We start from the raw sequence: 13,357 nt of genomic DNA, 5'->3' as shown, positions 1-13,357 counted from the left end.
GTTCCAATCATCTACAACTCTATTACCAAACCAACGCTTTCCTATGTCCTTCCTGAATCTGAACTTTTCCAACTTGAAACCATTGCTGCGTGTCCTGTCTTGGCCGGATATTTTCAGCACGCTATTTACATCTCCTTTATTTATTCCTGTCTTCCAGTTATACACCTCAATCATATCCCCCATAATTCTACGCCTTTCTAGAGAGTGCAGATTCAGGGCCCTCAGTCTATCCTCATAGGGAAGATTTCTGATACATGGGATTAACTTTTCCATCCTCCTCTCTTACTTTTCCAGAGCATTTATATCCATTCTGTAATACGATGAGCAGAACTGTGCAGCATAGTCTAAATGAGGCCTAACCAAGGATATATAGAGTTGAAGAACAACCTGAGGACTTCTATTATTTATACTTCTTCATATGAAGCAAAGGATTCTGTTAGCTTTATTGAGAACACTTATGCACTGTTGTCTTGATTTCAGATTACTGCTAAACAGAGTTCCTAAATCTTTTTGGCAATCAGTAGAATTAAGATTCGTATTAGTCATTTGTTTGGCATATGAAATTTACAGGCGAGGAGCTGTTATTCTAACTCTGGTTATTTCAGAGCCCAGCCATTTGTTAGGTATGCTACCACCCCCTGTGATGCGACCCAATACAGTCCACCAACTCCCAGGTACCTACTTACTGCTAGGTGAAAAATATATATAATAATAAAAACTTATTTCTACAAGTACATGTACGAAGTATACAGGCCTAGCTGACATCAAAGATATATTACTATATAGAAAGCCGCATGTTATGCAGAATATTTCGTGCAAATTAGGTCAGTTTTGTGCCATGATGCGACCCACACCAGTCCACTAACACCCAGGTACCCATTTTACTGATGGGGAACATAGACAACCGGTGTAAGGAAACACATCCAATGTTTCTACCCTCTCCGTAAATCGAACCCGGACTATCCCCGTATGAAGCGAAAGCTTTAGCCACCAGACCACGGGGTAACGTGTGTTAGGTAGCATTCCCAACGAGTTCACCCGTGCCGGGGATGGAACCATGGACCTTCTTCTTTCATATGTTAGTCTCGAATGCTATTTGAGACCAAGAAAACAGTTTTTGTACTAAAAATTTCAACTCATTCCAAAATAGTCTGAGACATGATATTAATTGTCCGTGTACATTCAGGCAAGATGATGCAGTTTGCTGAGATGGTTCTGTATCTTGTTCTGGCGCGGTGGTGTTGAACACTGATAGCAGTTTCTTAGTGTTTTATCACTGTTGTCTCAGTCTGAAATAGTTACGACTGTGAATTTACCGGCGAGTTGTGTACACCCGCTCATTCTTGCATTAGTCACACTCTTACACTGTAATATAATATTTTTTAAAAATGTGAAGATATTATACTTAATGATACTATAGCCCTACAGTGCACTCCTTCACTGACACAGTGCACTCCTTCACTGACACAGTGCACTCCTTCACTGACACAGTGCACTCCTTCACTGACACAGTGCACTCCTTCACTGACACAATGCACTCCTTCACTGACACAGTGCACTCCTTCACTGACACAGTGCACTCCTTCACTGACACAGTGCACTCCTTCACTGACACAATGCACTCCTTCACTAACACAGTGCACTCCTTCACTAACACAGTGCACTCCTTCACTGACACAGTGCACTCCTTCACTGACACAGTGCACTCCTTCACTGACAGAGTGCACTCCTTCACTGACACAGTGCACTCCTTCACTGACACAGTGCACTCCTTCACTGACACAGTGCACTCCTTCACTGACACAATGCACTCCTTCACTGACACAGTGCACTCCTTCACTGACACAGTGCACTCCTTCACTGACACAGTGCACTCCTTCACTGACACAATGCACTCCTTCACTAACACAGTGCACTCCTTCACTGACACAGTGCACTCCTTCACTGACACAGTGCACTCCTTCACTGACACAGTGCACTCCTTCACTGACACAATGCACTCCTTCACTGACACAGTACACTCCTTCACTCACACAGTGCACTCCTTCACTGACACAGTGCACTCCTTCACTGACACAATGCACTCCTTCACTAACACAGTGCACTCCTTCACTAACACAGTGCACTCCTTCACTGACACAGTGCACTCCTTCACTGACACAGTGCACTCCTTCACTGACACAATGCACTCCTTCACTAACACAGTGCATTCCTTCACTGACACAATGCACTCCTTCACTGACACAATGCACTCCTTCACTGACACAATGCACTCCTTCACTGACACAGTGCATGCCTTCACTGACACAGTGCACTCCTTCACTGACACAATGCACTCCTTCACTGACACAATGCACTCCTTCACTGACACAGTACACTCCTTCACTCACACAGTGCACTCATTCACTGACACAGTGCACTCCTTTACTGACACAGTGCACTCCTTCACTGACACAGTGCATGCCTTCACTGACACAGTGCACTCCTTCATTGACACAGTGCACTCCTTCACTGACACAGTGCACTCCTTCACTGACACAATGCACTCCTTCACTGACACAATGCACTCCTTCACTGACACAATGCACTCCTTCACTGACACAATGCACTCCTTCACTGACACAATGCACTCCTTCACTGACACAATGCACTCCTTCACTGACACAGTGCATGCATTCACTGACACAGTGCACTCCTTCACTGACACAATGCACTTCTTCACTGACACAATGCACTCCTTCACTGACACAGTACACTCCTTCACTGACACAGTGCACTCCTTCACTGACACAGTGCACTCCTTTACTGACACAGTGCACTCCTTCACTGACACAGTGCATGCCTTCACTGACACAATGCACTCCTTCACTGACACAGTGCATGCCTTGACTGACACAGTGCACTCCTTCACTGACACAGTGCACTCCTTCACTGACACAATGCACTCCTTCACTGACACAATGCACTCCTTCACTGACACAATGCACTCCTTCACTGACACAGTGCATGCATTCACTGACACAGTGCACTCCTTCACTGACACAATGCACTTCTTCACTGACACAATGCACTCCTTCACTGACACAGTACACTCCTTCACTGACACAGTGCACTCCTTCACTGACACAGTACACTCCTTCACTGACACAGTGCACTCCTTCACTGACACAGTGCACTCCTTCACTGATACAGTGCACTCCTTCACTGACACAGTGCATGCCTTCACTGACACAGTGCACTCCTTCACTGACACAATGCACTCCTTCACTGACACAATGCACTCCTTCACTGACACAGTGCATGCATTCACTGACACAGTGCACTCCTTCACTGACACAATGCACTTCTTCACTGACACAATGCACTCCTTCACTGACACAGTACACTCCTTCACTGACACAGTGCACTCCTTCACTGACACAGTGCACTCCTTTACTGACACAGTGCACTCCTTCACTGACACAGTGCATGCCTTCACTGACACAATGCACTCCTTCACTGACACAGTGCATGCCTTGACTGACACAGTGCACTCCTTCACTGACACAGTGCACTCCTTCACTGACACAATGCACTCCTTCACTGACACAATGCACTCCTTCACTGACACAATGCACTCCTTCACTGACACAGTGCATGCATTCACTGACACAGTGCACTCCTTCACTGACACAGTGCACTCCTTCACTGACACAATGCACTCCTTCACTGACACAGTACACTCCTTCACTCACACAGTGCACTCCTTCACTGACACAGTACACTCCTTCACTCACACAGTGCACTCCTTCACTGACACAGTACACTCCTTCACTCACACAGTGCACTCCTTCACTGACACAGTGCACTCCTTCACTGACACAGTGCACTCCTTCACTGACACAATGCACTCCTTCACTGACACAATGTACTCCTTCACTGACACAGTGCACTCCTTCACTGACACAGTGCACTCCTTCACTGACACAGTGCACTCCTTCACTGACACAGTACACTCCTTCACTGACACAGTGCACTCCTTCACTGACACAGTGCACTCCTTCACTGACACAGTGCACTCCTTCACTGACACAGTGCATGCCTTCACTGACACAGTGCACTCCTTCACTGACACAATGCACTCCTTCACTGACACAGTGCATGCCTTCACTGACACAGTGCTCTCCTTCACTGACACAATGCACTCCTTCACTGACACAATGCACTCCTTCACTGACACAATGCACTCCTTCACTGACACAGTGCACTCCTTCACTGACACAATGCACTCCTTCACTGACACAATGCACTCCTTCACTGACACAGTGCATGCATTCACTGACACAGTGCACTCCTTCACTGACACAATGCACTTCTTCACTGACACAATGCACTCCTTCACTGACACAGTACACTCCTTCACTGACACAGTGCACTCCTTCACTGACACAGTGCACTCCTTTACTGACACAGTGCACTCCTTCACTGACACAGTGCATGCCTTCACTGACACAATGCACTCCTTCACTGACACAGTGCATGCCTTGACTGACACAGTGCACTCCTTCACTGACACAGTGCACTCCTTCACTGACACAATGCACTCCTTCACTGACACAATGCACTCCTTCACTGACACAATGCACTCCTTCACTGACACAGTGCATGCATTCACTGACACAGTGCACTCCTTCACTGACACAATGCACTTCTTCACTGACACAATGCACTCCTTCACTGACACAGTACACTCCTTCACTGACACAGTGCACTCCTTCACTGACACAGTGCACTCCTTCACTGACACAGTACACTCCTTCACTGACACAGTGCACTCCTTCACTGACACAGTGCACTCCTTCACTGATACAGTGCACTCCTTCACTGACACAGTGCATGCCTTCACTGACACAGTGCACTCCTTCACTGACACAATGCACTCCTTCACTGACACAATGTACTCCTTCACTGACACAGTGCACTCCTTCACTGACACAGTGCACTCCTTCACTGACACAGTGCACTCCTTCACTAACACAGTACACTCCTTCACTGACACAGTGCACTCCTTCACTGACACAGTGCACTCCTTCACTGACACAGTGCACTCCTTCACTGACACAGTGCATGCCTTCACTGACACAGTGCACTCCTTCACTGACACAATGCACTCCTTCACTGACACAGTGCATGCCTTCACTGACACAGTGCACTCCTTCACTGACACAATGCACTCCTTCACTGACACAATGCACTCCTTCACTGACACAGTGCACTCCTTCACTGACACAGTGCACTCCTTCACTGACACAGTACACTCCTTCACTGACACAGTACACTCCTTCATTGACACAGTGCACTCCTTCACTGACACAGTGCATGCCTTCACTGACACAGTGCACTCCTTCATTGACACAGTACACTCCTTCACTGACACAGTGCATGCCTTCACTGACACAGTGCACTCCTTCACTAACACAATGCACTCCTTCACTGACACAATGCACTCCTTCACTGACACAGTGCACTCCTTCACTGACACAGTGCATGCCTTCACTGACACAGTGCATGCCTTCACTGACACAGTGCATGCCTTCACTGACACAGTGCACTCCTTCACTAACACAATGCACTCCTTCACTGATACAATGCACTCCTTCACTGACACAGTGCACTCCTTCACTGACACAGTGCATGCCTTCACTGACACAGTACACTCCTTCACTGACACAGTACACTCCTTCATTGACACAGTGCACTCCTTCACTGACACAGTGCATGCCTTCACTGACACAGTGCACTCCTTCATTGACACAGTACACTCCTTCACTGACACAGTGCATGCCTTCACTGACACAGTGCACTCCTTCACTAACACAATGCACTCCTTCACTGACACAGTGCATGCCTTCACTGACACAGTGCACTCCTTCACTGACACAGTGCATGCCTTCACTGACACAGTGCATGCCTTCACTGAAGCAGTGCATGCCTTCACTGACACAGTGCACTCCTTCACTAACACAATGCACTCCTTCACTGACACAGTGCACTCCTTCACTAACACAATGCACTCCTTCACTGACACAGTGCATGCCTTCACTGACACAGTACACTCCTTCATTGACACAGTACACTCCTTCACTGACACAGTGCATGCCTTCACTGACACAGTGCACTCCTTCACTAACACAATGCACTCCTTCACTGACACAATGCACTCCTTCACTGACACAGTGCACTCCTTCACTGACACAGTGCACTCCTTCACTGACACAGTGCACTCCTTCACTGACACAATGCACTCCTTCACTGACACAGTGCACTCCTTCACTGACACAGTGCATGCCTTCACTGACACAGTGCACTCCTTCACTGACACAATGCACTCCTTCATTGACACAGTGCACTCCTTCACTGACACAGTGCACTCCTTCACTGACACAGTACACTCCTTCACTGACACAGTGCACTCCTTCACTGACACAGTGCATGCCTTCACTGACACAGTGCACTCCTTCACTGACACAATGCACTCCTTCAATGACACAGTGCACTCCTTTATTGACACAGTGCACTCCTTCACTGACACAATGCACTCCTTCACTGACACAGTACACTCCTTCACTGACACAGTGCACTCCTTCACTGACACAGTGCACTCCTTCACTGACACAGTACACTCCTTCACTGACACAGTGCACTCCTTCACTGACACAGTGCATGCCTTCATTGACACAGTGCACTCCTTCACTGACACAATACACTCCTTCACTGACACAGTGCACTCCTTCATTGACACAGTGCACTCCTTCACTAACACAATGCACTCCTTCACTGACACAGTGCACTCCTTCACTGACACAATGCACTCCTTCACTGACACAGTGCGCTCCTTCATTGACACAGTGCACTCCTTCACTGACACAATGCACTCCTTCACTGACACAGTACACTCCTTCACTGACACAGTGCACTCCTTCACTGACACAGTGCACTCCTTCACTGACACAAATTTAAACAATCATTTTGGTTATTTGGGGTTTCAGAAACTATTTATATAAAACTAAATATGCCTAGTTATGTAAAATTACTTTCGTAATAAGGCGAGTTAATTTAACATTTTTATATTAATCTGCAAACTTCCTCTTAACTTCCTTGTTATCTTCATTCCCCTCATTGATCACCTTAAAATGACTGTATACTGCACTTTACGGGGAGTAAGACACTTGAGGAGCAGTTAAGTATCCTTACTGGTGGAATGTTTACCCTGGGTGACAAGCTTCTTCTTTACAACTCTGGTGATTCAGAATATACACTTGAAAATGTAAAATGAGATCATTTCAGCATCATACGATGCCTTAATTAACACGTAATTCCTGACGGAGAAGTCTAATATGTTCACTGAGAATATTCATTAGGGAAAAAAAGTGGAAATCATTAAAAATACGAAAAATTATTGAAAAAAAATACCGTTTTCTCTCGTCTGTTTCTTTGCAGTCTGAGGCGCCTTTTATGGCACATATACAAGCCTCGTAACCATCTATGAAAGCTGTCTATGTAGGATTTTTTCACGTTGTTTACCTTCACAATAAAGACGTTATAAATGTTAATTTAAGAAAAAGAAGAATGTCTGCCTATCATCATCACCTCAGATTAGAAGTTTGCTGGTAATCATAACAGTGAGGAAATTACAACTGTCTGAGGTACTGACTGTATTGGGTAGCGATTACTGTCCATGAGATACTGGCGCCTATGCGATACTTAATGCAGTCCATGATTTACTTACTGGTGTATGAGGCACTTACTACAGTTTGAGGCACTGCAGTTTGTAAGATACTGCAGTTTGTGAGGTACTTACTGCAGTTTGTGAGGTACTTGCTGCAGTTTGTGATGCTTACTGCAGTTTATGAGGTACTATAATTTGAGACACTGCAGTTTATGAGGTACTTACTACAGTCGAGGAGGTGTGAATCATCAACACAGCCGCGGTGACGGTCACTGGAGATAATGCAGCGCTCTTCCTTGGGTATACACTGACCACTGGCACACAAGAACCCCTCTGGCTCACACCCACCAGTGTTCTTCTCTGTGGAAGACATCAACAAGGTCAGTACACGCTGGCTCATGCCCACCTCTCTCCTCTTCAGTGGAAGACATCAACTAGGACGGTACTCGTGCGTAGCATGTCTCTTTAGTCCATAGAGCTGAATTATTATTATTGTTATTGTTATTATTATTATTATTATAATTATTATAACAATAACATTATTAATTATTATTAATAGGAAGCGGCAGGAGATACATAACGTGCTGCTCACAATAGTGAAGAGAAGACACGCTCTACAGAAGACTTTGATTTTTTTATCAAGTTATGAGTTGATACAGAGCTTAACAACTGATGAAAATGTCGCCCATGTGCAAGCTAATTTTGTAGATGAATGGTTCAGAGAACCGACATGTTGATAAATTAGACACATGTGCAACTCTTGGGTATCTTTATTGAGGAAACGTTTCGCCACACAGTGGCTTCATCAGTCCATACATAGGAGAAACTTGAAGAACAGGAGGAGAATGAGGTAATCAGTCCCTCAACCTTGAGTCGATGTGTTCGGTCCATCAATCTTGAATAGATAGATTGATGGACTGAACACATCGACTCAAGGTTGAGGGACTGATTACCTCATTCTCCTCCTGTTCTTCAAGTTTCTCCTATGTATGGACTGATGAAGCCACTGTGTGGCGAAACGTTTCCTCAATAAAGATACCCAAGAGTTGCACATGTGTCTAATTTATCAAGCTAATTTTGCAAAATTTGTCTTCTCTTTACCACATGAAGCGGTAAATCCCTCTGGGTCATTGTGACCTAAGGGTGTCGGAATGTCGATCTTTCGTGATTTGAAACGCGAAACCAAAACACTACTCAAATGTTCTCACTGCGTTGTTTTTTTTTTGTCATTTTTGTATGTTCGTACGTTGGACTACGTATGGCCAGCAGTAAGAGTCTGGTTGATAAGACCCTGATTCACCGGGAGGCCTTGCCGTGGACCGGGCCGGGGGGGCGTTGATCCCCCGCAATACCCTCCAGTTAGACTCCAGGTGTTGTAGTTTATGAAATCATTAATTCCTTTCACGATTTGTCCAAGCTGTATAATGTATCGTTATATTATTTACGTTAAAATGTCTAGTCGCATGTTTAGGTTAAAGCTTAGGTTTGATGTGTGTGTGACAAGCTGCTATTCGTCACGTACTAACTACTGACTTCTTTTAGGTAGGCTGTGAGTGGTGTCTCCCTCGAGTGTAGTTACTCGTCTGTTAGACTCAGGTGTCAATAACCTCGTAGCCGAAGCACCGTCAGCAAGAACGAAGAATAAGACACATGTGCAATAGTTAGGTGTATTCTTTTCTGAAACATTTAGCCTACACAGGAGGATTCTTCAGTCGAATACAGAGGAGGTAGGCGAAGCAGTGTAGGCCAAAGATGTCGGAATAAAGACATCTAACTGCTGCACATATTTTACTTTTCAATTTATTGGTATTGTATAATCTTATCTTATCCAGAAGAACGAAGAAGTTGAACACAAAGCGCTACCAGAAGTGGGCTGGTGCTCTCTCTTGACTACACGCCCGACCTGACTCATTCGTATTATATACATCTACGATGCTAAAACATAAACTTAGTCATGATTCATGTATTACAGCATCTAGTGCTCTTTGATGCTATTTTTCACTGCATTCCAGTGTCGCCTCTCACACAGGAAACTGGCTGAACGTTAAAACACGAAAGTGAATCTTTAGGTAACGGCTTTAAGCCGGTTCCAGGAGAGCTAAGCGTTGCCGCAATAAAATGTCACATTAGTTACACATGTGTCCTCTTACCTAACACATTGTCGGCAATTCTACCTTTATTACAACCTGTTACATTGTTATATTATAATACCACCATTAATTAGGTTGTCTTGTTACTCTGGAGGAAAGAGTCACCTAACAAGCTGGGAGTTTATTTGCTGGCTTAGTGCCAACTTTGTATCTAACATTAATAATTTGATTTTTCTTGTACCTGACGAAGCTTCCTGGTGTGAAACCTGTGTGTGTGTGTGTGTGTGTGTGTGTGTGTGTGTGTGTGTGTGTGTGTGTGTGTGTGTGTGTGTGTGTGTGTGTGTGTGTGTGTGTGTGTGTGTGTGCGTGTGCGTGTGTATGTGTGTGTGTTATTACCTATTTGTAATTACCTATTTGCATTACCTATACGTAGCAATTGGAGCAGAGGTCTGCTCGTGAAATATCACCTTGAATATTCCGTTTGTCATATATTTTTTTTTTAAATTTCCAGCACTTAACAATTTATCATTAAATTCTTTTCACTGATCAACCATTCTGACAAAACAAAAAATCTCTACTATCCGCTAAGCTCCAGTTTCTTCCTCAACTTGTTACTGTGGTTTCTTGTTATTCTTGCTGCAGGTACTTAGAAATCTTCGTTATCTAGTCTTGCAAGTCCTTTCAAAATCTTAAATGTTATCATGTCTTTCCTTCAACCTTTCTTCAACCTTCAAGTTGCTCATCTCTGACAGCCATTTTGTGGCTCTTTAAACATTGTATAACATTCCTATGTGCTTCTCAGGTGTGGGCGCCACATAACAGCTGCACATTCCAATTCTGGCCTAATTTTCTAAACGGTTCACAATCAGTGGCCTGAAGGGTAAAGCCCTCGCTTCACACGGCGAGAGTCCGGGTTCGATTCCGAACCAGAGTAGAGACATTGGGCGTGTTTCTTTACACCGGTTGTCTATGTTCACCCATGGGTGTCAGTCGACTGGTGTGGGTCGCATCCTGGGACATAACTGACCTGATTTGCCCGTAATGCTTTGCATTACAAGCGGCTTTCTATATAGTAATATATCATTAATGTCAGATAGGCCTGTGTACCTTGTACATGTATTTTACATGAGATTTACATCTATATTATAAAATTTACATGAGATTTTTGCATTATCTGCAAATATATTCATATTTTTTTTCATTCCTGCTGGTAAATCATTTATATAAACTAGAATCTTTAGTGTGACGAATATGTACCTTTGTGACGCTCCTCTTGTAGCATCCACTCACGCAGATATTTTTCCTATTATAACTGTTCGCATTTGCTTCTCAAAAATTTATCATTCAGTGTGATAGGTGACTTGTAATTCCTCATATATATTGCAGTTTCCATGCTAGTCATTCATAGAGGATTATATCAAAAGTTTTCATTAAGTCTAGGTAAGTGCATGCTGCTTATCCATTTCCACCTTGAATAATTCCCATTACTCTCTCATAATAACTTAACAAATTTGATATACATGGACGACTAAACCAAAAACCAAATTGTTCTCCAGTTAGTACGTATTATTCTCTAACTACTGAATCCACTTTAATAGCTTTTTTAAAAATTTTACTGCATGTGTCAACTAAACCGACCTATAGTTTAAAGGGTCTTCCCTGTCACCTTTTTTAAATAAAACCACAATATGTGACATCTTCCATGTGTTTGCTAATTTACCTTCCTGTGTGTTCACGAAAATTTCTTTCGTGAACACATTCTGAAACTTTGTATTTAATACCTCATACATTTCATCATCTATCTCATGATTTTGCCATCATCATTAATTCTTAGTATTTTGTCTTTATCATTTATTTTATGTTTTGCATACTTCGTCTTGCTGACTATTTCCTTTTTCAAAATTATCTGAGTAAAATATTTTCTTAAATGGCTCATTGAAAGAGAATGAAGCTTATATAACGAGAGATTAAATTCCCTCTATAGAATGGTCTCATAGAGAAGTCTTCACACTATGTAATTGTAAATAAGCTAGACGGTGGAAAGTTGTTGCATGTGGACTACAGGAAAGTGATACAGTTCTCAGCGTCAGATGTTACCTTTCCTTCACATATGGACATCAAAACAGAAATCGAGGGCGTGGCTAAATATGAAACAAGAGTTATTAGCGGGTACCTTTACGTGATAGGGCGACGGATCTCTGCATTCATATTTTCATGAAATTATTACTAATGTACTGTTATCCCTGTCGGCATGTATACTGTGCCTCCAACATTTCAAAGAATGGTACATAAAATTATATGGGGACGAAAATGTAGATGAACTGGTCAATGTATCCGATATTTACGACGAACATTTAGCAGATTAAATTAACTCTTTGACTGGTTAAGAACATTTAATTTAATGGTTATTTTGTCGAAATCATTGTTTGAAAAGTCCTTAGTTATGTTCGTAAATAATATGAGACAAGTCGAAGGTAACAGCTAGAAAAGCCAACATTTAGGCAGTCCATAATTATGAAGTGCCTCAAGATAGAAAGTCATTGCTATGATTTTTGTGTAAGATAGGCTTTTATAGAATATTTCCAAAGATTGTCATATTTTTAACCTCCTGTACCAGCAATTATGTCTTCCCTAGCATCATCTGTCGTCTCTTGTCGCCAGATCCTTCTTTGGACGTCGGTTTTAGTACTGTGAGGAACTCTCTTTCCAACAACCAATACGATTTACTGAGTAAATATATTCTCTACACTCTTCCTTCGACATTGTTCTGGCTGCTCTTGAGTGGACATAACTGTGACTGCAGAGTTTTATCTCAGTGTTAATAGGAAGATAGATATTTTTATGCATATTCGGTCGAGGTTGCCACCACTTCTTTATGACTGTTTCATGATATAGCATTTTCTGACTACCATTGTCAACATAGTTGGAATATTGTTTGTACTTCATGATTTTGGTAAACCGCGGACTTGGAAAATTTTAGAGATTTTGAAGTTATAAATTATTATGAATTTGTATGCAATGTCAAGGTCTCCGGAATTTTATTTTCCGAAAGTGTTGTCGAAAATGATTCATGCAACGTTTGTGGAATTTGCATTCTGATATAGTTTATGGTTATTGACTTTGGTAATTGAATATAGAATCTGGAACTCTGTACAAAATGAGGTGATCAGTGATGGACATTGTATACAATGTACCTTGTATTCTGTGAGTTACCAGAGAACTCACGTCTTTTTGGAGGGTTTTTTAATAATTCTACTGTTACCTGGATACCTGGATACCTGGATACCTGGATACCTGGATACCTGGATACCTGGAGGTTATTCCGGGGATCAACTGTACACACATTTTATCATAATTGTTATATTTCATATTTACAATTTTATATTTTCTATCTGCACCGAACAGGATTACTCAGCGGGGAATTGTTATGTGATTATCCCCTTAATGCCTACTAAAGCGAGATCTGGACACATCTTTTGTTACTGTCGACACAATAAGCTATCATTAGACCGAGAGTTTACACCTCTGTTTAAAGAAACAGTAACGTAACGGTGTGGGT

The 13,357-nt window shown here is 43.0% G+C and overlaps 1 protein-coding gene across 1 annotated transcript in view; it reads right to left on the bottom strand.

The window, feature by feature from the left end:
* Positions 1-13,357, bottom strand: part of LOC128691012 (G-protein coupled receptor GRL101-like) — a 605,305-nt gene that overhangs the window by 170,409 nt on the left and 421,539 nt on the right. The window contains exon 13 of the mRNA XM_070089232.1: positions 7,934-8,068. Within this exon, the coding sequence (XP_069945333.1) occupies positions 7,934-8,068 (135 nt within the window). The remainder of the gene's footprint in view (positions 1-7,933; positions 8,069-13,357) is intronic.

The sequence above is a fragment of the Cherax quadricarinatus genome, chromosome 27 (genome assembly GCF_038502225.1).
Source record: "Cherax quadricarinatus isolate ZL_2023a chromosome 27, ASM3850222v1, whole genome shotgun sequence".
Classification (NCBI taxonomy): Eukaryota; Metazoa; Arthropoda; class Malacostraca; order Decapoda; family Parastacidae; genus Cherax; species Cherax quadricarinatus.
The sequence above is the reverse complement of the archived record's forward strand: the minus strand, read 5'-3'. Positions and strand labels throughout refer to the sequence as shown.